The following is a 27,463-nucleotide window of genomic DNA, read 5'->3' as shown; positions in this document are numbered from 1 at the left end:
AAACATTGAAATGACGCTGAAAAATGGCGGCGATAGAGATTAGTGTGTGTGTGTGTGTGTGTGTGTGTGTGTGTGTGTGTGTGTTTCATCCAGGACATCTCTTTGATTTCTTTGAGCATATGCTGCATAGGGGCAGGAATTCTTAAAGGTTCTATCTTCTTGTACGTCTCAGGCGATAAAATGGAAGAACAAGTTTGAGTGGGTACGTCTGTATGAGCGTTTTCCTTTGGAAAGGAGTTGTTGGGGACCCATCACTCCCATACACAGTGACTTCTCTCTTTCTAAATTTGTGACGGTGGGGGGTACCCAGAGAGAGGCTCCTCATTACTGCTGCGCAGCAGGATTGCATCTGCGAGTTTGCCAAGGGATGGTGTAGTATTGGGGAACAGAGAGGCGAAGAGGGGAAAAGAACATTATAGACACTTTTAATGCTACCCATGAAAATGTTTCCTTTCCAAGTAACATTTTTCTATAATGCTCTCAAATTCACATGTCTTGTAATCTGTTCTACAGATGGGTAGCCCATGAGGCTGTGAGTTTTTTACTTCAGCTCTAGCGTTTCAGAGTATTACTCACAATTAGAAATGTACGTGGTTTAAAAAGATAATGTGGTATCTCATGAGTGAATGTTTCTACAGCTTCCTTCTTTTAAACTGAAAACCAACAAACCAGGACCAAAAGCCAAAAACATGTCCCCTCAAAAAGTTTTTAAAATGCGACATGAATTATTAGTTCTGAAGGCCAGCTATTGAAACCTAATCATAGTACTTTGCACACTTCTTCATATGTATTTCTACATTAGAGCTGATCTTTATCAAAAGGTAGTAAAAACTAAAAGTAGGGAGATATCTGGATGATAGACTCTGTAGAGAAAACTGACCATGTGTTTACAATGGTTATTGACTATGTCTTGAGATATTTGCCTAAGGATACTTTTTCTTTGCCCAAGCTCTCTCCTTAAAATACATAGATTGGTTTGCTAAATGATCATGTGTTTTTTTATATGCAGTCTTGATAATGATTATATTTTGCTATTTGGTAATCTTCCTACAAGTTAATAAGATTTTATCCTCTGAGCTGTGTTGGAATTCATAGCAACTAGTGATTAATTGATTAGCTCTAGTCTCATATTTTAATAGTGGCTATTTAGTTATTTGACTGATATTTAACGGACATATATTATAACCTCAAATCATCATGCAGTTTGACAACTTAAGACTTAACGTTTCAGCTTGCTCCTCATGCCATATTAGCTGCTTTCAAAGAGTGATGCACTGAGAAGTCTGATTTGGTGATTTAAAAAATATATATTGCTTTCTTGAAAAATATAGTATTGGAGACTCAAACCCAAATGTGGTGTCTGAGCTGTGAGCCTGTCTTAGAACATGTTTTGGGTCACTTACCAGCAGCTGTGCTGGAGAGATATTTGATTTGAGAAGACTTTTTGAATCTTCTCAGCCCTAACACCACTCAGATTTTGAAATGGGAAAATGGAAAAGAGTTTTAGGGACGAGAGATATCTCAATTTTGAAAGGTGGCGTAGGGAGGAATCTTTCCATCCCCGTCAGATTAACCAGCATTCCTAATCTGTGCACCCAACAGAGGACAAAGGAGCTGATGGGAAATGTGGGTTTATATTTTCAAGACACACGACAGAAGCAGGAGATAGCGTTAGATACCAGCTCTATGCTTCTTGCCCAGCATTAATTTGGTTTTTGGACTGAAATTTAGGAAAGTTTGCAGAGAAGGCAACCTTTTTTTATACACAATTTCTTTTTTTAAAAACATTCACTGCTAGTAAAATCTGATTCAGTCTTCTAAAATATTATTACATTCTCTAGTATCTTTTAAAATGATTGAATTTATGTAGACGCCAATGATGCTAAAAGATGAAAAGCTCTCCTGCAGATGCTTAATATATGGGCTTAATCCTTATGAAAGGAAAAGGAAACCTGTTTTGTCAAAAGTCTGAATATAGAGATCCTCGAATTAACTTGGTCCTTGGAAGTCCGAAAAATTACTCGTGTTCTTTTCTTTAGTTTGTAGTTACTCACATATGGAGAAATATTTATAAAATTGTTATTATTATTTTTTTAGGGTGTACAAATCACTATCAGATCACACCTGAATCAGAGTTACTTTCATAAATTGAGGAACGAGGATGCCTATGAAATCCCTAGTGGGATGAAAAATTGTGCTCATTTTCTCAGGACTCTTCTGGAAAGATGATAACTACTTTCCTTTCTCTAGATGCTGAAGACCACCCCCCCCCAACCCCGCACAACCCCCTGCCCCAGATACCATGTTGCAGAATGCATTCACTTATCTTTGAAGCTGATCACCTCTCTTTAGGGTCTGTTCTTGTTCATACATTGCAAATATGCACTTTTATGTCCACAAGGAAGACATTAGGACCATCGAGAAGGGCAATGTCAGTTAGGAGCAGGAAAATACACAGTCTGCCAACTTTAGAGTTGTACTCAGACTTCACACCATCTACCTTTTGCACAAGATTTGAACCTTGGAGGAAAAAATATTGGGGGTTCTGATGAGGTTTTTTTCTTTTTATTATTTGCAAATCATGGCTTCCTGATCCTAAGGAAAAAAAAACCTCAAAGGAAAGGCTCACCAGCCTTCCTGGACATCAAATAGTTTGTACAAAACAACATTCTGATGACTTGCATGTAAATAAATCAGAAACATATGAATTAAACTTCTCTCGAAATTCATATGGGTTGAAAAAGAGAGAGAAGTGCTGAGAAAATGTGTTTTGGGTTTTGCTGAGCCCATGACATTTGAAAAATAGTCTGAGACATTGAGCAAACACAAAGCATGGCTTGGCTTACCCACTCCTGAGATTAGCCTCCCGGTTCAATGGCAAATCAGTTTACCATGTGCCTAAATACGAGCCACCTTTGTGTGTTCCCTCACACTTAATTACTTGCAGTTTAAATTTTTTCTATTAGAAGCTCAAAAAATAGCATCACATTTCAAGGAAATGCAAATCTTAGCATCTTCTCACCCAGTTGGTTCACGTCAGACTATTTTAGAAAATACCACAGGTCATTTCACCTTTGGAACAGTCATAGTGGTACAGCCATGTTTGGTGTGACTTGCATGTAACAGGAGAAAAGCGTCATTATTAAGAAACTGGCCTGAAGTTGATGCAGCCCATTAACAAAGCGATAAACCACCGAAGGTGAAAACCTCATGAAGATGAGCAGTACCCTCTCATGGCATTACGGTGGGAGCCCTGCCATACGCCAAGCTCAGATCATGATGTAAGAGTTCCTGCTCCATTTCACTGCTGCGCTCTGTGGGCTTGTAGGCAGTGGAAGTTTGCTTTCCTTTCCCACATTGCACTGAAGAGAGCTAACATTTGGGATTCTAAGTCCTGGGACAATGGCAAAGTCCTGAGAGCCCTCATATCCTTTCTCCTTGATATCTTGTTCCTCAGCATCTGGCTTTAAGTCCAGGAGCAGAACACAGGGGAATTTAGGAAACTAAAACAGCCAGAGCTTCAGGCTCCTCCCACTGAAGGTAAGTTACTGACATGCACTTGGACGGCATCCTATATCTGTTCAATCTTTGAACAGCATTGTCACCTGAGATGATCACTTTGAAGTTATGGAGAGGTGGTAGATTTCATCTTTCCTATTTAGGGAAGAATTATTTTGGTTGTTTGAAAACTCATTTTAATGTACTTTTCCTAACTCCTTCATTGAAGTAGTGGTAAGAAGCTTGAATGACCACTATGAGTCAGGTGCTAGAATATAGCTCTGAACAAGACAGACATGAGAAAGACAAGTAAACTGACAGCTGCATTTAATCTGATAACACATTGATGGGGGAGTACAAGCTGCTATAGGTAGACACAGGAAGGGCACCTATCCCGCATTTGGCCTGGAGGAAGTGAGATCCAAGAATGAATGGGAATTAAGCAGGCAAAATGCAAGGGTAATAACTGGATCAAGGGAGAGAATGGCATATACCGTTATCCGAAAGTAGTTCAGGATGGCTAGAGCTCATGGTGCAAAAGGATAATAGTAAGAGATGGGACTGAAAAGATAAACAGTGGCCACATCATAAAGTGCCTTGTGAGCTCTATTATAAGGAGTTTAGATTTTATCGTGAATGTAATGAGGAGCCCTTCAAATGAGTATGCCCAAGAGGTAATTGAATTTAAAAGTCCATGGGGATAGGAGGAACACCAGGAAAACATAGTCACAGAAGCCAAGGAAGGCAGATCTGCGTAGATGGAGGAAATAGTCAACAGTGTCAGATGTTGCTGAGAGATAAAAGTAACATTTGGCTGCAGCATCCAGGGGCTCTTGAGCAGTTTCATTGGAATAGTGGGTGTGGAAGGAAGGTAAAGAAGTGGAGACAGGGCATGGCAAGATGCTTTTCCGTCATCGTCATCATCCTCCTCACTGGAAAATGAGTGTCAAGCATCTTATCTACCAGACAGAGAGGGTGAGAGAAAGAATGAAACACACCCCCCCCCCCAGGGGATTGGAACATATTTGAGAAAATAGACCATAAATATAAAACAGAAGATGGCAACACATCTAGAAGACATGCAAAGGGCAAAATGAGCCATACAGACCAATCAGATGAAGTGGAACCTGAACAGATCCATGAAAGAATAGGAGGAATTAGATGGCAGATGAAAAGGGGGAGTTTTTTAAGTGGTGAGCGCAGCTTGAGTGCATTCTGTGTTACGCCTCCTTATCACAGTCCAGTTTGTTTTTGAGTTCCCATCAAATCAAAATAGTAAAAAACACCATCAAAGGCGATGTGTGGTCTTAACCTGCCTGTGATTTCTGTTTGTTTCTCAATCTTTTTTGGAAAATTACAGTCATAGTCCGACTCTGTTTGTTGTAGTTTCAGGCAATCTTTATTTTTAAAATCTGGACACAGAAACTAAGGAACAGATATCACAAATATAGCAAGTTAGAGATACTCGTAAATTCTACATGGATGAGTTCCTTGAGAAATTTTACACATCCAATACTGGACATCTGTGGAATTGCAATATGGTATCTTTCACTTCTGTGTTGTCTCCATATGACATCTTCTTCCTGGTGTGAGGCCAGAGGTTCACCCTCAAGTAGAATACTTTAAAGAAGCCATTCGTGAGGCTTCAGAGGACAGTTTTTCTCAACAAAGATACCTGCTGTATACTTCTGTAAGGCACTTCAACACTAAAAGTCTACTGTGTAAACTTTGTAAGTGAAGGAAAGAATTGGTCCTCTTTTACTTGGGCTGTTTCCTTTGTCTGTTTAGTAAGTATTTATTGGGCCCCTGCTGTGGGCAAGCCATTGTATTGAAAGTGCTCTGTCATACTTTCTGCCCCTAAGGAGCCCATAGTATTTTATGGGAGATAAGACCTGCATACCTGATAAAAGTTACAACTTTCTAGAGTAAAATGCTGGGAAAGTTTAGAAGATGAAATATATGTGATTAAAACTTACTGAGCTCATTCTTTCCTGAAAGTCTTTTGGTTGATAATCCTGTCAATAATATATTAACACCACTAGCACACATTCCTATTTGTACGTGTTAGAAGACAGCGCTGAATAGGTGGTCCACACATCACTAAGTTTTCCATTAAAGAATATAGACTCATCACTCCCGAAAATATTTTAGGCATCGTTAGGGTGCAGAACATGCCATACAAGTTAGATACTTTGATGTCCCTACTTTTTCAAGGTGTTTTCACAGTGCATGATCTTGTTTATTTGTACCACATCTGCATGTAGCGGCAGATGTTATGAGCTATATTTCCCAAACAAATATCGTAAGATTGAGAGAGAGGATAAATGACCTACCTGTGGTCAATTAATTAATGATAGAATCAAAACTCAAAAGATGGTTTCCTGCTCCTTAGAGCACGTTAGGGCCCATTATCTATAGCTGATTAGGTCACTTAAGACATCTTAGCAGTGAGGGAGAATCACAAGTTTCCTTCCTTGGTAAGTGAAAAGCAGTGAATTTGCTAACAAAGGGGTCGTGGGTGACTTTGGTGAGAGAGCAGTTTTTGCTTCAGTGAAAGGGCAGCCTCTTCTAATAAGGGCTACATTATTTACCTGAATTTTCCATCTAGCAACTGACGACAAGGCTTACTGCTTAAGAAATATGGCCCATTGTTGGTCCTCTCTGCTACTGGAATACGATCTCCCTACAGATGGGCCCTTGCTAATATTTATGAAGGACAACACATAAGTTATGAGTCTGCTACAGTGTTTTGTTTCATTTTGTTTTAATTGAGGTGAAATTTACGTAACATAAAATTAACCATTTTAGAGTGAACAATTCAGTGGTATTTGGTGCATTCAAATTGTTGAGCAACCACCAAATCTGTTTAGGTCCAAAACATTTTCATCACCCCTAAAGGAAACCGCATACCCATCAAGCAGTTTCTTCCTGTCCCCCTCCTGCTGTGTTTTATAAACCTTTAATTTTATCATATACATAAGCATGCGCGTGCACACACACACACACACACACACATACATGTTATACACACTCTCTCTCTATCTAGAGATTAGTAAGTTCTAGACAGAGGACCTGATGTGTCCTATTTATGTAAGCAAAGAACTATATATTTGATGGCTGTGTCTCCATCAGGAAGAGGAGGAAACGGAAACATCCCTTGCTTCTTTTTCACCTTTCTGTATATTCCTCTTAAGTTCTCACTAGATACGAATTTATCAAGGAAGAAAAAAGAAATTCTGAGCCTTTTATTATGTCAAACTGCTGTGATCCTCTTCGTGTAAAAACATTTTCTCGTTAATTTCATCAACACTGAGAATTTTAAACTGCTTCCCTTATCTTAATATTAAGCAGTCATCTGGATTTTACATTTCTGTTCTGACGATTCAAACTGATTGAACCAAGTAACTTAGTTATCAAAGATTTTATTTCTTGGAAAGAAATCAAAGGTGCATTCTTAGTGTAATTTTTATTGTTAAAGAAATGACTGTTGTTTTTATTTATACCCTTCTTATTCCAGAAGAATATTCGAGTAGCAGATCGTTAAACTATATATCTTTAAAATTAAGAAAAATTAGATCAAATGAAAGAAATGTCTGAAATTTAAATATTTGAAAAGTTATCTTAGTTATGTTTTAAATGTTCCTGAAGATATGAACTGTTTATTTTGGTTACTTGTTCTTCTGTTGTCCAGTCCCATTTCAAGAATATTATTGCGCTTTATTAATTCCTCACCTCCTTTAAGAAGTTTTCTTTGAATAACCGTCTTCTAATGGGATAATTCCCCTTACATTGTTTTTTGCATAAGCATTTTGTACAAAATTCTACTCCCCTTTTCATACATTTTCTAGTTGCTTGTTACACATCTGACCTCTCTCAACTAGCTCCTGATGAAAATTCTGGCTTCCTTATTTTATTTTATTTCTTACTTTTTTTGTTTGTTTATGTATTTATTTAATGTACTAAAGCACTAGCCGTGTGCTAACTAGAAGCTCTGCTCTATGGGTTAAATCAGTGATGTTCTTGACCAATTTTACCTGAAAGTTTGCCCTGGGCATGGGGGAGGGGCAGGTGTTTCAATGGGTCATGGCGAGGTGGCTGATTGGACGTAGTTGTTGACAATTGGCATACTTTTTTTTTTTTTCTTTTCATTTCAGTCTGTGCCACAGAGTCATACATTTGGTGATTATTTTATGCTTTTGTTTTTAGTTGAAAGCCGTTAGGGCCATATGTTTTGACAGAAAAAAGATAATTCGTACTTGTTTCAGCTTTGTGAAAGGAAGGATGCGGTAATCATTTTACAGTGTACCATGGCAGTGATTCCTGTTCACAACTTTGCCAGATTGGAAACTCACTGTTCCTAACAATTGTGTTGGTAAGCAGAAGATGAAGGCATCTGTTTGAAGCCCCCAGAGTTAAGCTTGATGCTTCAAAGCACAGCACAGAGTTCATCTATAACTCTGCTTAGCATTCATTAGTAGATCTCATTTACTAATATGAATATTTGATCTCCAGATTTCTTGGATTGTAGGTGATTCGGAAGGATATTCTAATCAAGTGCTAATAATTCTGACCTGGGATTGGAGAGAAAAGACCTAGGATGTAGCCCCACTCCTGTCCTCATGGGGTCATGTGACTACTGGGAAGGGAAGGCACTTACCCTGTCCTGGCCTCTCTTTCCTAGTGTATAAGATGGGGGAGATGGTTGATCGCTTGGATAGGCCATCTATTGCAAAGTGATTATTAAATAAGGTAGCGGATGCAGAAAGTCTTTGTAATTTAAAATACTGTGAAGATACAAACTTTTTATAAAGATTAATCATAGAATTTTACCAAATTTCCTTTTATACAATTAAGTTCAAGGTCAAAGAAGGTATATAGAGTAGGACATATCCCCTTTTGTGAATTGTTTCTTTGAGTATTCCTCTTGTCTATTCAATATCTCTTAGGATCTTGGTCTCGCTATCATTTCATGGGTCTCTGCTCTTGAGAGTGTCTTTCTGCTTTTGTCCAGCACAACTTTCTTCCTAATCCCTCTTGCTTCCTGGGAAGGAATATGTGTATTTAGGAATGATGACTCTGGCTATCTGTTATCATTATGTACAAACAAGCACTAAAGACACTTGGGATTGAAGGAGTAAGAATGGCACGTTTAGGGTTGCACAAGGTCAAACTATAAAGTAATCATCATTTTTCTTTGGTGCTGCTTTCCCTTCTTGTAGAGCCCTCTTTGTACTCTCATCCTTTCTCCATTTTCCTCTCATTCTTAAAAGTTAATTCTTGGGAAAAGATCTGACACCTCATCGCATCAAAGTGCAGTAACGGCTAACAGACTGTAGCAGTATTTCCCAGGATGAGGGATCATTGGAGATATGTTGAAAAGTGGTTTTGTGTCCATGAAATTTCTTCCAGGACGTAGGCTTCACCCCTCGCAGTAAAGTACATTGACTAAGGTCTGCAGCGATGAAATTAATTTGTGTACCTCAATGGTGCCCAAACTTCTTTGAGCTTAGATCCCTTTTTAAAAGACACACCTGTTAACATGCAGTGAAGGATGTCAGCTCTAGGCTTCAGGTATCAAGCTATGGACTTGAGTTCAAAGGGAAGAGGGTGGGGAAAGGTATTCTTAGACCCCTGAAATATGGACCATTATAGGTAATTGTGTCCACCTTCTGAAGAAAGCTCAGCCCTAAAACACATCAAGAGGTGAAATGCATGAAAATCTTGTTTTTGCAGAACCAATGAATGTTCATCTCTCTCTGTGTTATGATGTTATTCTTAGTTTGATGTGTTTCTTGTGTGTGATATATTTATTCGTTCATGCATGTATGCACTTAGTAACCACTTGAGCCTTTTCTGTTTCCGTTAATACACACACACACACACACACACACAGTACACCTGCACATTTTTTTCTTAATTCCTTTTTTAACCTTATTGTTTCTGCAGTTGACTGTCTTCAGCAGACCTTCTTAGCATTCAATAGGGTATAGAAGAAACAACAATAATCAGCATTGGAACAAACCTAAAATTAATTTCTCTGTTATTATAGAATCATAGAATTTGTTTTCATTTGGAAGACATGCTGCCCTCACTTAAGTGATGAAACAATACCTTCAGAGGTCACAAAGCTATTTATTGGCAGATATAACCAACACTATTTTGATGTTCCAATACCTCCTAATGAAACTGTAGTTGTCTTCTAAGAAAAGCAAATAATTGTTTCCTGAAGAGGAAAAAACAGGGTTGAGTTGGTAGATGACCCATTAGAAAAAATTGACAATCATGAATTTGATGTGATAGCTGTAGATAGAGATAGAAATAATTTAGTTACATCTACTTAAGATTTAAGATAACTAGAAATAATGATAATTAATCGAAGTAATGTTGCATTCTTCTTAACATTACCTCTAAGTTCTGATGAGCATTCCATAAATAAAAGCTTGGAAACAACTTAGTGGTTTAGAACGTATTAAAGAGTTGTGATGCCCTTAACATCCAAACTTTTATGTGTGTCAATCCTGAGCCTGGTGATGAAGCCAATTCCCATGTGAATAAGGAACATAAGGAATGTTACCAGGAAGAAGTCAGGTTTCACCTGGACCAAATTTTATGCATTAAGTGTTTCAAGAGATCTTTAGCCAGGTGTAACTTGATCAGTTTAAGTCTTTCTCAGCGAGGGCCAAGGTACTCATAGTGTTGGCAGTGGGCACTCCTGTGATATACCACATTGAAAGTAATAGCAAACATACAGCTCTGCTCAGTTAGTGCCAAGAGCAAGCGACATGCAGGTGTAAAAATAAAAAGAAGTATTTGGAGACAGAGGCTAGTATATAGACGGGACTATATTCACACTTCACTTGAGAGCTTTAAGTAATAATATGGTGCTTTTTATCAGTTTAGTGTCCTGGTATTTAGTCCTGGGTCTGGTTTCACCACTAAACCCCAGTGTAATTCTCAGCAGATTACTTAACCTCTTTCTGTCTTTAGTACCATTAAACAGGAGTCTTAATACCTGTTGCTTCTTTGCTCAACTTCGTGGCTGAAGACAGATGAATAGTCCTTCTTTTAGCAGCACACAAGAACCTCCTTTGTGCTCCCCTCTGAGATCATCTTGTGTTTTTCTCTTTGGGCAAAACAGCATTTTCAGGCCCTGGGCTGCTAAATGGCCAGGAAATATATGGGATCCAGGATTCTCCTAAGCTGGGTTGTGGTAGGAGGCCATGTGTATCATGGAGAGAATCCATAGTTATTAAGTTAATGTTGCAGATGAGTGATTAAAGCTCAAACTCTGAAAGAAGACTACATGATTTCAATCCCAGTTTGCCACTTAACTGGCTTTGTGACTTTGAGCAAGTTACTTAACCTCTCTATGCCTCAGATTCCTTATCTATAAAACAGTAGGGTTAGTGTAAAGACAAAATGAGTATATGTATAATTTTTTTGCTGGAGTAGTGTCTGGCATATCATAAGTAAAGTGTTAGCTATTTTTATCATTGTCATCATTTTGTCATGCCAACTGTGACAAGAACTTGGGGCTGGCAGGCATTGGGAGGGACCAGGTCCTTTTCCAGTTCTGGAGAGTGTTAAGCTATGATCTCATAATAAATTACTTCTTTTCTTTGTTTCTAATTGGCAACTCCCTGCATACATCACTGAGATGGTTGTAGAATAATATGTGAAAACAGCTTAAAAATCTCAAACATTCTCTATCTATATCTAGATATCATAAGTATGATTTGTGTGTGTGTGTGTGAGGAAGATTGGCCCTGAGCTAACATCTGTTGTCAGTCTTCCTCTTGTTTTTCCTCCCCAAAGCCGCAGTACATAGTTTTTTATCCTAGTTGTAAGTCCTTCTAGTTCTTCTGTGTGGGACGCCTGCCACAGCATGGCTTGATAAGCAGTGTGTAGGTCTGCACGCAGGATCTGAACCAGCAAACCTCAGGCCCCTGAAGCGGAGCACACCAACTTAACCCCTGCACCACTGGGCTGGTCTCTCATATGTATGATTTAATATCTGTGATATATCCATATCATAGCAGAGTGAGCCCAATCATACCTTTCCTGGCAGTTTCTCTGCCTCAGGTTTGCAATTATAACACATTGAAAATACTTCTAAAATAACAGGACACTATGTAGATTTAAATGATACTATTATACAATTAATAGTGATTCTTAGTTTTTTTTAAATTGAAGCAGAGTTTTTTTTTCTTCTTTGTAAACTTATATACATGTCAAAGGCCACACAGATTCTTTTTTTTTTAGAGTTTGAAATTTGATTTAGAGATTTGAAAAATCACTAGCTATATAGGGAAGAAAACCATAAGCATGTCCTTGCCTTTTTATTTGAAGGCAAGAAAGAACAAGGCAGAGCTGCCTGCCCATAAAGAATGCCAGGTTTTTTGTAGTTCCTGGGGTGGGTGGCAAACAGGAGACACACACTTCGTAATGGGTCCAGCTCTCGTTTTTACTGTTTCACTGAGCTTGTTGCAGGCTGGGTGCGCTGGTAGAGAAATGCATTGCCTGCAGTCTGCCCATCCCTGCATGCTTATGCAACGCCTGATCCATTGTGAACCACTCAGGTCCCTGCTTCTCCTTCCTGTTGCTTTCTTTTGGGTCTTTTTGATATCTTTCACTTACAGAATTTGATTGATAAAAATACAAAGAAGGGAATTAAGATTCTTACAATTTTACTACATCTTAACACTGAAAAGGGAAATTTGGTGGCTGAGAAGGATAAAACTCTTGGCTGTAATTCATTTATAGGACTTAGCTTCAGATTTAATTTACTCATGAACAGATCATCAAAACTCGGCTGGTATTTAGAAGGATGGAAAAATTATATGTGATATTTGTGATGGGGTGTTTGGATGTGTGCTCAAAGCTACTTATGTTCTAAATATATTACATATTCAAGCAGTTTCTTTTAGGGGGATCATATACATATTCTTTTTCATATATTTTTGTGATGCGATATGGTAAAGACAGGTCATTGCTTGTTAGTGGAATAAAATATGAGTATCATATACATGAATGTTACATTTTACGCATGTTTAGATAATTGTAATTTTTTTCTCAGACTACCAATAAAGACAGTTTGAGGAGTAAAACTCTTCTTACTGGGAGTTATTTTAGGGCACTTAGAACTATTGGGTTAATTCCTCTAAAAGCTTCAAGTACTTTCGAGGGAAATAAAAACTTCACAATTTCCACAGCTTACACCTCTGAAATTTTTCCATTTATAATTAAACATCCATCTATTTGTCAATGTACTGCAACATTTATATGTTATCTCTAAACAGATTTCCTATTTATGTGATAATAATGCAAATTGCCCTTTAACCATCACTGGGAAATGAAGTAGGGTCTCCTTCCATTAGCAAATATTCCTTGACTTGATAATACATACTGAGAATATAGCAGATGAATGATTTTTATTCCTGTAGTTTGCTTTTATTTTTGTTTTTTTTGCACACTTGAATTGTTTACTCTCTTACTGTTATATGCCCTTGAGCATTATTAACTGCCTTTAAACCTTATAATAACTCACTCAACTCTGTTACTTGAATCTGTTTATTAAGCTTTTGTGCCATTTTACTGCCCATTAGAATATTTAAGTTATAAAGTTAAAGACGACTTTAGAAGGAATGCCAAGAGGGCTAGATGAGAAGTCAGGAGCCCCAGGGTAAGTGCTTTAACCTACTCCTTTTACTCATTTGTAAAATGAGGTTGATTATTTGAGCTTCAAAAATATGATGGCAAGAGGGAGGACAAGGCAACAAGTAGAGAAGTAGCATGAGAAGGGAAGGAACATCTGTAAAGAAGTGATATAAAAAGATTAAAAAAGAAAAAGTAATAAAAATGAAGATAGAGTAGAAGAGAGGGACCCAGTTACCAATGACGTGAAAACGGATCATCAGAAAAGGTGAAAATCCATTCAACTGTTATTGTCTAAAAAGAGTGGTCACACCTTGTCTAACTATAATTCCTTTGCCAAAGACACGAGGGGCCAAGGACAAAACTGCAGTTTAAGAGTTTCTTACCTACACACATCCAGAAACCTGGATCACAGATACTTTTCCCCAGTGTTCCACTTGGTATAATTTGCAGGAATTTTGGCAGATGGGTGTAAAAAAAGACTTTAAGAAATATGTAATAGGACAAGGGACTCTGAAAATAATAAGTAAAACTAAAACCTAAGTGTCCTGCCATTCGATAACATCAACATTTATTAAACACCAGTTGTGTGTGCGAGGTACCAAGGATGCCTAGAATTTGCCTCTCCCAGTAGTCCACCAGAAGAGTTCTTGCTTTTTGCAGCCTAAAGGGAACAAGAAGTCTTAAATGAGCTAGTGTTATACAGATAGCAGCTCTAACAGAGGGTGACACACATGGCCCCATAGGACTCTTCATGGACAAGCGTAACTCTAGACCAGCACTTCCAATAGAACTTTCTTCCATGGTGGGAAAGCTCTATGTCGATGATGTCCAGTATGGTAGCCAGCGACCACATGTGGCTACTGAGCACTTGAAATGTGGCTAATATGACTGAGGGACTCAATATTTAACTTTGTTTCATTTTAATTAAGCTTAATTCAAATAACCACATATTACTAATGGCTACCACATTGAACAGATATTCTGGATATGTTAAAAATAACTATAAGCAATAAGTAGCACTTACAATAAGATATAAATAACAATACTATTTGTTGAGCGCCTACAACAGATTAGGAATTATGCTTGACATATGTCATCTCTCATTCTCACAAGAATAGTCCCATTTGACAAATGAGGAAACTGAGACTCTGAGAGATAAATTGCTTTGTTATACCCTCACAACTAATTGTGAGAGCTAGAATTTGAACCTCGTTGGTCTGGCTCCAGAGCTGGGCAATTTCTACTATCCTGCCAAATCTATTTCTGTACTCTGGAGGCTGTCTCTTCTAAGAACATCTTCCCTTTGCTTTCTAGATGAGCTAGCAGTATCCCTTTAACTTGGTCACATAGAACAATTACAGTGTCCCTTTTAACTCTTCTGAATGTGGAGGTATCAATGCCCCTGAGCCATTCTCTTCTCTTGCTGCGATCGTGTCCTTCAAACAATACCGTGAGAGTTGAGGGTCCAGCCCAGTTGCCTAAGTGTGAGGTGATTGCCTACCAGTATTTTTCCCCATTAGATGCTTCTCAGCATCAAAGTATTTGCCTAGGTCTGTGAACATCAATGGCACCACTGTCACAGTTTAGAATATTTGTGAAATCCCCCAAGGTCTGAGCAACTAAGTGAGCCTGGCCAGAACTTGGGCGCCTGAGGCATAATTCCGCTTTGCTCCTTTCTACTCATCTTGGAGCATACAGCAACTCTCTTTAAGGGTCTGAACGTCTCAGTTACAATGTCTCAGTTATTCTGAACTGATTCTCTTTGGAAATTTTATGTTCAGATGGTACTTGCAGCATCACTAAGGGGTAAGAATGTTAAGGAATGTTAAAGGTCTACCGTGGCTGTCACCCAACCCCGCTCAGTTACACACCTCTTGATACATGATCTGGACCCACTTCTCTTTAACCCCTCAGAGTTCAGCTTCTCACTTCAGGAAGCAAGTAATATTAGCATATGTTGGTTTCACTCTAAACATGCCTTATTACATTTTATTTTCTTAAAAGGTAATTATGAGACCTCACAAGAATATTTCTATAACCTATGGCCATAGTTTAGCCTCATGTTGCTAGTTAAACTACCTTTTCCTTTCTTTTTTGCCTGTTAAGAGCTAGGAATGGTTTTTTAATGGAAAGAACATAGACTGTGATGACTGGCTCAAATCCTTCTTTTCCTACTTGATAAACTTTTAATGTGGAAAGGTCGTTCGGCTTTCCTGAGTCACATTTGTCCAGATAATAAAAGCAATAGCACAACAGTAACACTATTGTCTGGTGGTTTTTGTTTACCCAGTATGTGTCAGGGATCATTCTAGTTGCCTTACACATTATACCATTTAATTCACAGAAGAACTTTGCATAACAGGTACTGACATTCCCATTTTACAGGTAGGAATCTGAAGACCAGAGAGGTTACAGTAATAAAGATTACCTAGCTAATAAATAGTAGAACTGTCAGTTAGACTCAGACCAGTTTTGGCCAATATGTTTGACCTCTCTACGATACATTAGCCCTGTGAAATAGGAACTGTTAATAATATCCATTTTGTATGACCATTATGAAGGTTAGAAATAATGTATATGGAGCTCCTAGCACAAAAACTGTTCCACAAGAGGCCCTAAACAAATGTAATCATTGTTATTTTTTAAATCTCCATAAATGGAAACTGATATGCCAAGACAGATAAAAATGAGAACATCAAAGGGAGAAGGTAGGTTATGCATGCTACTGCCTTCCTTTTGTTTGTTGGTGCGTGTGTTTGCTTGGTTTTCTTCTTTTCTAGTATGTTCTATTTGAAAGAACGTGTCATTTTGTTGCTCCTTTGATGACTCACAAAGGATAGTCAGGACATTGGATGGAACCACAAATGTACAGGAGTAATACTTCTCAAGTTACAGCAAAAATTAAATATGTCAAATGAAATCATTTTTTTTATTTGTATCAGTTCAGGGTTTAGTGTTACCTGGAGAGCTTTGTTAAACTCAGAATTTCTATATGCCTGATTTTGTATGTTTTAAATTCAGGATGGTAAGAGAAAGAGAATGGTGCTAATTTTGAATGTTAACGATGCTTTCCTACTGGTTCTCCATGAAACTTTTATTCAACAAATATTCACTAAAAGAGCTGGAGCCTGTGAGCTTTGGTCAAGTTTCCCCATTTCCAGTTTTGCAACAAAAATTTCATCCTTCCTTAGTTACTCCTGTGGGAGGAGTCAGAATGCCAAAAGTCACCTTGATCTAAGCCACCTTATCAGAGAAAAACTAAGTGTAGATTTTTGTTTCCCTTTGGACTTTTCTCATGTTTCATTGGTGGGGTCTCTTCAATACATTGAGCTACAGTTTGGGATTTTTATTTCATGTTTTTCTCGGACCAACTTTCTGGTGTTAGTTGTTAAAAATGATTCCAGCTATTTGAAGATATCTGGGATATTTGTTATTGTTCTGTTAAATAAAACAGTATCTTATTTAACAAATGTGTAAGTCATCTATTTACCTGGAATAGTAGTAATTAAAATTAAATGGATGTGAGCTTTTATTATTTAGTTTCTCTGTTAAATACTTTACTGAAACCCATACTTTGAAGTCTTTTGGTTGGGAAATTGGCAGAATTGTTGACTGAAGTAAAAATCATGAAGCAGTTCCATCCAGGTTATTAAAGATTAAAACATTAAGGATAAACCGAAGCATGAACATCACAACCACTCTGTTTTCATAAATGTTGTCTTATACCTTTACCACCATTTTTAAAGAAAGTAACCATTAAATAGTGGCATATAAAGAGCAATTGATAGTTGTATATCTTGACTAAGTTGCATTTCTTAAGCAGTTGCTTTGACCATTCTATTATTGAATTTTCTTATAATTAAAGTGTGGGGGGTTGAACTAAATAAATTCTTTGATTCCTTCTACTTTAAAAAGTTCAATAGTTCTATGCAATGTTTGTTTATATAAAGAAATATATAGTGCTTACCTTAAAAATAACTTTTGAAGTAAGAAAGATGAAGTATATAAATGGAAAGGGAATAATACAGTACCTGATCCATAAATTGTGATATAAAGAAAATTTATAAAATATACAGAAATTGCCTTTTTAAAAAAAGCTGTAAACGATGGTCCATTTCTTGTTAACAAAGACTTTCATCTTATCTAAAGAGTTTTCGTTTGGCTACAATACCAGAAAATAGAAACTGTGTAGTAAAATATGTCCTAAAAACTTTATAACCCCGTAGATATTCTTTTTCATGCAGGCAGTATTTATTAATTTAAGGTTAATGATCTTACCCTCAGATTGAGCTTGATCATAATTCATAGTTAAAGTAGCTTGCTTATACATGAGCAAACTTACCAATGATTTGTCCTTATCTCCCTAAAGAAATATCAAATAATTCTACCCAAATTGGGAAAAAAGTTGAACCTCGTTAGGTCCCATTAAATGCTGTTGACATAATAATATTCATGTTTGAGGATAATTTAGTAGACTATGTAATTAAAATAAAACTATGGATTATCCTAAAAGAATTGGTTTTAATTGTTTTAAAATATAAGGTGATTTAATAATTTGGGTCAGAGTTTATTTTCAGTTTTATGGTAAATATATTGATTTCTGGAATTTGAGAGTAATACATAGTATACTTAGCTTGTGTTAATACTGACAGGCCAAATAGCTGTCAGGCCGATAGCCTCTAGATATATTATAGACGTGCTCATTCTGTCATTAGAATGAGATGATCTAATTTTTCAATTTCCCCTTTTCCTGGAAGGTAATGTTTTGTTTCATCTTTTTAGCCTAGTCTCGATACCTTCTCTAAATACATTTAGTACTATTCCCCAAACTGTTAGTTGTGTACTTCTCAAAAAAGTACTGGGTTTTGCCTGACAGAACTTAGGGTATTGATTTGTTTTGGAATTCCTAGCCTAAGTTTTATTCTTTGTCTCTTAAAGATACTTGAAAAAAATTTTCCCTTATTGTAAGTCCTGTGGAAATGGAAGTCAATAGCTGTTCCTACATTTAAAATGTGAAGACAATTTAAAAATAAAATTAAAAAATAAGATAGCCCATGAAATATAGGGCTGATGTCCCTCCATGACTTAGGAAAAATCCTTGTTTTCTAACGTGTGTGTTGATTTTGTGGTTTGTTTTTGTTTTGTTCAATCTCCAGGACTTCCCAATTTTCAAGGGCATCGTGGGGCATATGTAGCATTTATTTGATGTATGTATGTGTATGCATATTTTCCCACATCTGTCTCTGTGGACCTATCCTTTGTGAAATCCTAAACCTTGTATTAATGTTTAGTTTGTGATTCATGGTGTTCTGAGAGCAATTATGTAATTTTTCTTAGGGTGTTTATTCACTGTGCACTGTAAAAAAAAAAAAGGGAGGGTGAGTTATTTTTTGGTAACCCTGCAGTCGCCTTTTTATTGGTGAATTTCTCTTTCTTTTCCTGTGACCTGTGAATATCACTGTAGGCTCACTGCCAATTTTGTGAGCTGCTGCCTGCTTCAAAATGGAGGCAGGAAGGTATCCATTTTCATCAAGAGGATGACAGTGTTTCAGTCTCTCCGACCATCTGGAGAGAGAAACTTTTGGAGCAAAAGAAAATGGGGATTTAAAAAAATTATATTCAGCAGAAAAGCCAAAGGGGGAAACCAATTAAAGTTAAACTATACCTTATGAATTTATGTTTTTCTAGTATGCTGTCTTCTTTAAAGGAAACATAAACAAGAAAATAAACAGGCTATTTTTATAAAGAACCAGTTCCCCAAGTCTCATGAGTATTAGTAAACAAATGTAAGTAAATTAGGATTTTGGCACACTTTTTAAGTTTAGTACACACACAAATATAATAAGAACTATAAATGAAGGTTCCCCCCCCTTCATATACACACACTGATTGTTGGTGGTCTATGTAGATCCAGACTTTTAATGGACTTTTCCATGCATCTCTGCAAAAAACTGACACTATGGGAATTTAATATTCCAAGATATATTTGTCACTTTCTGTGGTCTGGATAGTGCATTCATTTTTCTCTTTGTCTCTCTCTCTCTCTCAAAAGTGAAAATTTTAATTGAAAGGTAGAATAGAAGGGAGAAGTTTGATGCATGTCTTTCTGTTTTTACCTTTCACGTGCTCCTGGGCCATCTATGTTTGGAAAAAAAAAAAAGATGCTTGGACTCCCAGGGCAACCCTGTGGGTATTATATACTATATTTACAACTGGACATAGTTTGCAATATTCTTACCTGTGATTCGAAAATATTATTCACACAACTATACTCAGGAGTTTCTTGGGACTTGTTTTTCTGTATTCTGAAAGGGACAGTGTTTCTAGGTTTTATTCAGATTTAGAATGGCCATGGTTGAAATTTAGCATTTGGTACCTGCTTCTTGTAAAGTAATCGACCTTGAGATGCTTGGTCAATGCAGCAGGCAAACTAAATTGGCTCTTCTCCCTCAGGTTTATGCTCCTTCAGCAAGCACTGCCGACTACAATAGGGACTCGCCAGGCTACCCTTCCTCGAAACCAGCAGCCAGCACTTTCCCTAGCTCCTTCTTCATGCAAGGTAAGATGCTGCCTCTTCTAGGGGAAATCCCCTGGACAGAGTCTTCCTGGGTCTTTCCATATCATATACGGGGCAAAAGGCTGCTGAACTGATACCCGAGAAATGGAACTCTAGGCCGGTGTAAAATATCGGAGGTCGTGCTCTTCTTAGGAACCAAATTAATTAAAAGTAAATTAATTAATTAAAACTTTACTTTTTTTAAAATTGAAGGCCCTTGAGCAATAGTGAGTTCAGGTTGGACTGGTCTGCTTCACTGAGAGCTGATGCTTCTTCGGGGATGGTCTTCCAAGACTGATCATTTTCAGTATCATCTTCACCATCCCGAAGAAGAACTTGTATGTATGTTTAGAAGTGTACTTTGGTTCAATGTGTATTTTGAGCGTCCTTGGATTTAGCCAACTGGGAATAAATTGTCCTTATGTGTAACCCTACATAAAATTTTCAGCAACTAATTAATTTATAGGTATGAACAAGAGGCCCGTTTAAGATGAAGTGACCCATCTGAAGACTGGAATATCATTTCATTACACAGCAGAAGCTGTATCCCAACATGCTAACTGATTTAGGGTAAAAGACCCAGCTTTTTTCCTGACCAAATGTAGAAAATTACAGCTTCTTGGTGGATAAAGTGTATTTGTTCTTTTAGTTGTCCAGTCTGTTTAATTAAATGCACTTGGATGTGTGACCCATGAGCTTGTAGTCCTGCCACTAGTAGCACAGCTCCTTTCTGCTGCTTGATAAAGACTGGGATAGTTGAAATGACAGCAGCTGCTTGTAAGAATAGACTGTCCGGAGGATGCAGCTCCATCACTGATACTTACTGCCACTTATAGTCAAAATGTGATGATCTTGTACCAAGTTAATACTCTGAAATTTAGATATAGAATTTACCAAGAACCCCTGTATGTGGAACTTAACTCTTTTTGCCTTGGTGTAAAACCTTGCTTGAGTGTGCCTTGGCAAAATGCCATGGGATTTCCTTCTTCATGCTCCTCTAGGAAGGGCCATGCCAGGGAGGGGGAGTGTCCTTGCGCCAGTGAATGCCAGGGGAGCAGCCTGGTGTCTTGCTTAGATTACAGTGGACACACTCAAAATCATTCTGATTAAAAGGGATTTATTTTCTTTCCCTTCAGAGTGTTAGCTCTTTTAGGTTGTTAGTTCACATGTGAAATTCCATGGAAAATCTATAAAATTGAATCGAATGGGTCCCTTAGGAACAGAGAGAATTTGTTCCACACGTCATGGAGCTCGTGTTCACAGGGATCCTTTATCTCTGTGACCTGTCCTAGGTGTAACTCTCAAAGGGACGCAGCAGAGTATGTCACTTGAGTGCATTCTGTACCATGATGAAAGGCTTCTCCCCTTCACCTATAAACAGCAGCCAGTCTCTGGCATCAGCTTTCCCTCCTTTGTGACCAGTCAGAGAAACTGTGTTACTGGTGCTTATAGAGATTGTCAACTCAAGGGTTCGTCACTCAGAGCTGATTGAGAAAATTGACAGAAGGATAGATTTCTTCAATCTGCCTACAGGAAGGTGGCCTGTTTAAATTGTGCCCACGGCCGGGGAGATCAGGTGGATTAAAACAATAGTCTCTTCCCCATAGCAGACCATGCAAAACGTGGGGAACAGATTTGTTTTTCTGCACATGAATACCCAAAAAGCAAAGAAAAAAATTTTGAGTTGACATTTATGATGAGCACAAATAATTTGCACACATCTAATTCTATTCTTTCAAAACAACATTATGCCAAGATCATGGGATGTGATAAATATTAATTTACTGTGAAAAGCATAATTTATGTAAAATATGTATTTTTATAAGTCTGCATTGAGTAGAGTGTTCTGTGTTAACAAATCCTAAATGTATTTCCATATAGTGCATCACGTTGTCGGAGTGTTTCAGGAGACTGTTATTCAATGATATATCGTCTCAATTTATTTGTCATGTATGCCATCTATCTGAAATCTTAGTGGTCTTGAACTTCGTTTTTGAATTTAAGATGACGTTTAAACTTCCACAGTCTCAGGGCTAAATCTAAAGTATATGGAGTAATCACTTTTTGAGAGTCCCGTGTTTTCCCTTTGTGATCACAGAAACAGCACACCATGATCCCATTTCACACCGACTTTCTTCCTTGAGGGGTGTGTGGTGCCCTGAGAATTTAGGTCTGGAAGAAGCATGCAGTTTAGGTGAAAGGTATTCAGAGACTGTCAGGAGCATATTTTAAACTCACTACTGCGTGACTTCTTATTTTTTAACTTTAATTTCCATCTTCTAGTTAAAATTCTTAAGTTGTCAAAATCACAGACATGAGTTTGCTGACATAGTTCTAAAGAAATCTACAGATTATTCCTCTCTGTCCTGAAACTATTCCAGTTTTTCTGAACTCTCACCTCTGGATTTAAAAACTCAGTGAAAGGGGCCTGCCCGGTCGTACAGTGGTTAAGTTTGTGCACTCTGCTTCTGCAGCCAGGGGTTCACTGGCTCGGATCCCAGGCACTGGACCTACGCACCGCTTATCAAGCCAGCCTGTGGCAGGCGTCCCACATATAAAATAGAGGAAGATGATCACAGATGTTAGCTCAAGGGCAATCTTCTTCAAGCAAAAAGAGGAAGAATGGCAACAGATGTTAGTTTAGGGCCAATCTTCCTCACCAAAAAAACAAAACAAAACAAAGAAAAACCACAGTGAAAAAAAAGTTTGTGAAATATAGTGCTAGATTTAACTTGCCTATTGCCTAAATTTTCAAAAGGCCTTTATAAATAAAATGTATGGTGAATATAATCTTCTTTTCATGGAAATAATACCTGCCATACAGTGTACACCTAGTTGATGACCTGGTATATATCTGACACTCAATAATTTTTGTTAAACTATTGAAGGAGGGAAAAATTGAATAAATTCAGCAGTAACATAGATTCTGCCCCCTCGCCTACCTCTTATTTTGAGGAACCCAAACCAAACAATAGCAATCTCTGATAGTAACCCCTAGGCCAATAGGCTCAGAGAATGAAAAAAAAATCTGTAGGAATGTTTTCAAAGATGAACTTGATATTAAAAGATACTTCAGATAATTTCGATATAGTTTTAAACCTCTTTTTAACTTTGATTCTTTTTAAACTTTTTAACTTTCTAAATAGTTTATAAATAATATAAATCCAGAGGTTCTCAAAATTGACTATAACATAATATCCACCTATGATATGTGCATGTACTCTTTGAATTGCTACCGAAGGCATAAAATAGATATAGAACTTTATCCCAAAAATAAAAATTTAAAAAGAAAACAAAAACTGAGAACTATATATTTGAGAGTCCTCTTCCTATATCCCATAGTGTAATTCCAACTTTAATTCTGTCTACTATTTATCTTACATGAATGAAATCGTCTTTTCAGTCTGAGATGTTTTTTATTATTACTTATTTCTTTCTATGCTTTTAAAATTTGTAAACTTATCAACTCTGTAATGTCTCAAGTATTTTATTTTCACCCAAAAATTTAGGAACAATTAAATCTTTTAGTTAGTTCTCATAGAAAAAGAGGTCAGGGGATTTGTAAGAAATGTTTTTCCTTTAGTATTAGCTACCTTGCTGATTTGACATAATTCTATGTAGAAATGTGTTCTGTTGTCCTTTTTTACAGTTGGAATTTTTACTAAGAACACTTTAACTATGTTCAATATTTATATTTGTTTGGCAATACAGAGCCACTTGGGAAAAAAATAATGATGACTATCTTCTGATGTAATCAGCTAACCAACACAAAGATGAATACACACCAGGCAGTCATTTTCGAGTATGTGAAAAAACCCTATTCTATAAGGCGAGGCTGAATGCCTCAGAAAAGTCATGGTTTTTTTTGTCCTTTACAGATGGCCATCACAGCAGTGACCCTTGGAGCTCCTCCAGTGGGATGAATCAGCCTGGCTACGGAGGAATGTTGGGCAATTCTTCTCATATTCCACAGTCTAGCAGCTACTGCAGCCTGCATCCACACGAGCGTTTGGTAAGGCAGATTTACTTGGTAATGGGGAGAACACAGCCACTTTATTAAATCTCATCCTCTGTCTTTCTATGCGTGTACACAAGGACTCTGTAAATGAATATAAAAATGGTACACAACATTATTCTTACAGTTGTATTGTTTCCGTGATCAAAGACATAACTAAATCAGACCACCTTTGTAAGCCCTTCCAGATTCTTTTTGTCTTTGCTCTTCTGTTTATCGTGTTTTGCTCTGTACTTTATCACCATGTCAGCTCCCTTTGGTGCATAAATACACACTATTTGAGTTGCAGAATCTCAACTACAGCGGTTCCTTGTTGTATTTTTGCTGTGTGTAGTTTTGAAGGATATACTGCAGGGGGCAGAGTGGAGTGACAGTGAGTAGACTTTGAGGGTGGGTGATGTGTGTCACCCACAGGCGTTTCCATTTCCCCTTGAGTGGCTCTTGTTGCTGGCACAGCTTTGAGTTGGTGTGCCACACCCAAAGGAAAGAGCTCATGTTTTCTCCAGTCCCATCAGTGACAGCAACCATGGGATTTCTCTATCAGCTTCCCACTTTTCAGTGTTTTAGCTTTAATTCCACAGTGCCCAATATCCCCCTGATACTCTCTTTTGCTGCTCTCTAATTGAAGATTGCTGGGCTGTAGAATGTTATCTTTCTTTCATTATTGAAGTTTCTACTCTACTCATCACCTACATTCCTCCATCCTAGTATGTCTCTTTCTCCCAGAGGAAGCAACTCATCTGATGTTTTTCTAGCCTCAGAATCCACTTATGAACTTAAGTCCCTCGTTAAATGGAGGAGAGAGTACTTCTAGATCATGAGTTAGGTTTGGGATGCAGATAATGTGGAACTGAGTCCCTTGTGCAATAAAATAGCTTAAAAAATGTATGAACCTCTAACCCTGCAAATGCAAAAGGGTGTGACAAATCCAGTGGTCCTCAGTGATACTTACATCACTCCTCTTCATCTTGTAATTTTTCCATTTTTCTTCTCCTAATACCCAGATTTATGTTTCTTTTTCTGTTCGGATGTAGGAAATAGTACTTTCTGGATTCCTATGGTCTTCCCTTTCTTTTGCTCAACCACCAGAGAAATAGAAAAGGTGACTTAGGGCCGGCCCGGTTGCGCAGCGGTTAAGTTTGCACGTTCCGCTTCTCGGCGGCCCAGGGTTCGCCGGTTCGGATCCTGGGTGCGGACATGGCACCGCTTGGCACGCCATGCTGTGATAGGCATCCCACGTATAAAGTAGAGGAAGATGGGCACGATGTTAGCTCAGGGCCAGGCTTCCTCAGCAAAAAGAGGAGGACTGGCAGTAGTTAGGTCAGGGCTAATCTTCCTCAAAAAAAAGAAAAAAGAAAAGGTGACTTATATCCTATTCTGGCAACCTAAAACATTTCCAGAAGTTAAGATTTCTGATATGCTTGAAAATACCTGTTTAGTTAGCTCTGGAGACAGAGACACTGTGTGGTCAACTAGCTTATCCATTATTGAGAAACAGATGACAGAGATGGAATTGGCCTTTTTATATCTTCTCCCAAGTTTGAATTTGTAAATCACAACATTTCTCAAATTTCAGCACATTTTCAGTAAACAGCAGATGAATTACTTTCAAATTCCCTCTTCTCCCACCTCCTACTTGGAAGTCTTAGATTGAAAGCTTAGAGAAATATCAACTATAATTATACTAGAATTTCTTCTTGGCTAATATTTTTATTTCTCCATCATCATTTTCCACTTCTCTAAGGACTCATGATCAAAACTACATGTGTCCTATAAGCAAAGAAAATTTTGGTGACAAAAGATTTGGACACTATGCTAATAGGTTGGAATTTCACTCCTTTTAAGAGTTGTCTATTTGACATTTACTTCTCTTCCCTCCTATATTGATTTCTTTCTTTCTCTATCATATTCTAACATTTTGATCTGAGTTGATTCAACTTCACTGCATGGGGGAGGTATCTTTAAAATGTGCTCAAATGCACAAAAATATAATTTTAAAAAGGAAACCAACTGCAGTCCTTTTAGAAAAAAAATTTGCTGAAGCAGAACACTATTATCAACCAGGAAAAAAGATCATTTTGAAGGAGTAACCCAATAGGTTGTATCAGATGCTATACTTGTAAAATGTCATTTACCCATCACGAAACACAAGGTTTTCATTCTTCACTTGAAATTGGCAGATCTTAAGAGATTAGGGGTTTTGTTTTAAAAAAGGGTAAATGAATTAGGTCTCTGGTAATGTATCCTAATGAATTTTCTCACTGAAGGAGAAACTGTTGTATTATTGTATCTAATAATCATTGTAATTTCATATTTAACCATAAGAAAATCTCTTATTGAAGTGACTTTTAAAAATCTGACACTGATTGAGAATAATTTGCGTACGCAGTAGGGAGTTCATGTCCTTTCACTTGAAAAGAAGGGTAGTTCCTTACAATTGTCATCCATAGCTTTTGGCCAGTCCCATACTGAGCAGAGGAATAGTTTGAGAAAAAGAAGAGAGCTTTCCTTGGGTTATTTTGGGTAAAAATTGGCCAAATTAGTATGTCTTTAAAGGTGAAACTTTTTAGAAACATTATTGCCTTCATCACTTTATACTATCTTATAATAGAATGTGTAATTATAGAGCTTAAAATCCACACATTTCAGTAGCAACTGTCAAGTCACCAGTTTTGATTCTTTAAGTCCCTTCACAGTTTCAGCCTCTACAACACATTCCCACAGCTAATCACTACTATGCCACAGATACACATACAAAATCACTGAGGAGATTGGAGTTCGTGGTTAAGCTTTGGAATGGGTTGTTGTAGAAGATTTAAGTTTGGAATGACTCGGCAGAGTTCTTTTTAAAAATAGGATACAGTCCTTGCTGTCTGGCATGGTTTAGGCACAGTCTTAACACCACAGAGTGAAATAGTCCCAGGAGTCTGGAATTTTAATATAGAGGAAATTTTGTTGTCTTATTTTTTTGTAACGTAAACCCTTCCCCCAGTCATTCTCAACTGGGGCCATTTTACCCCTCAGGGAACGTTTAGTAATATCTGGAGACATATTGTGATGTTACAGCTTGGGGGGGTAGATGCTACTGGAGTCTAGCGTGTGAAGGCCAAGGATGCTGGTAAACATACTGGCATGCACAGAAGAGCCCCTACCTCCCCAGCAAAGAAAGATCTGGCACAGAAGCTCAATAGTGCCGAGGTTGTAAAACCCTGCTTTAGCCCAAAGCTTGATTTTATTCTTAGTATGTGCTGCCAGTTATTATATTTTCTGATCTTTGAGTTATCAACCCATAGGTTGATAAAAACATCACTAATGGTAACATTTTTAACACTTACTCTATCAATAGACTCCAAATACACTATAATTGGGTATCATAAGTAAAAATAAATAAACAAATAGTGGGCATGTAAAACCATAACACTTTATCACACTTCCCCTTTCCCTTCCCTTTGTAGCAAGTAGGGCGGACAGTATTAATAGCTGGAGTGAGAGAGACTACAGGGACCTCTTACAGTTGATCTCTAAATACTCTACAAGAGACATTAATGACATATCACTAATATTCTCTTTGGTGTATTTATTATGTCTTTGAGTGACAGTCGTTTGCAAGATACTTTTCCTTGTAAAATAACCTAGTTCTAAATCTCATTAATTTCTTTCAGCATCTAATTTTCTATGAGTCTCTAAAAATAACTGATTTACGTGGATTGCATTGGTTTCCCCATGAAAATTATGGG

At 37.5% G+C, this 27,463-nt stretch overlaps 1 protein-coding gene across 50 annotated transcripts in view; it reads left to right on the top strand.

Moving 5' to 3' along the window:
- TCF4 (transcription factor 4) overlaps positions 1-27,463 on the top strand; it is a 343,125-nt gene that overhangs the window by 273,216 nt on the left and 42,446 nt on the right. For all 50 annotated transcript variants that reach the window (XM_070627668.1, XM_070627655.1, XM_070627641.1 and 47 more), the window contains 2 exons: positions 19,609-19,714; positions 23,590-23,723. In XM_070627668.1, the coding sequence (XP_070483769.1) occupies positions 19,609-19,714; positions 23,590-23,723 (240 nt within the window). The remainder of the gene's footprint in view (positions 1-19,608; positions 19,715-23,589; positions 23,724-27,463) is intronic.

Source organism: Equus przewalskii, chromosome 7 (genome assembly GCF_037783145.1).
Source record: "Equus przewalskii isolate Varuska chromosome 7, EquPr2, whole genome shotgun sequence".
Lineage (NCBI taxonomy): Eukaryota > Metazoa > Chordata > Mammalia > Perissodactyla > Equidae > Equus > Equus przewalskii.
The sequence above is the reverse complement of the archived record's forward strand: the minus strand, read 5'-3'. Positions and strand labels throughout refer to the sequence as shown.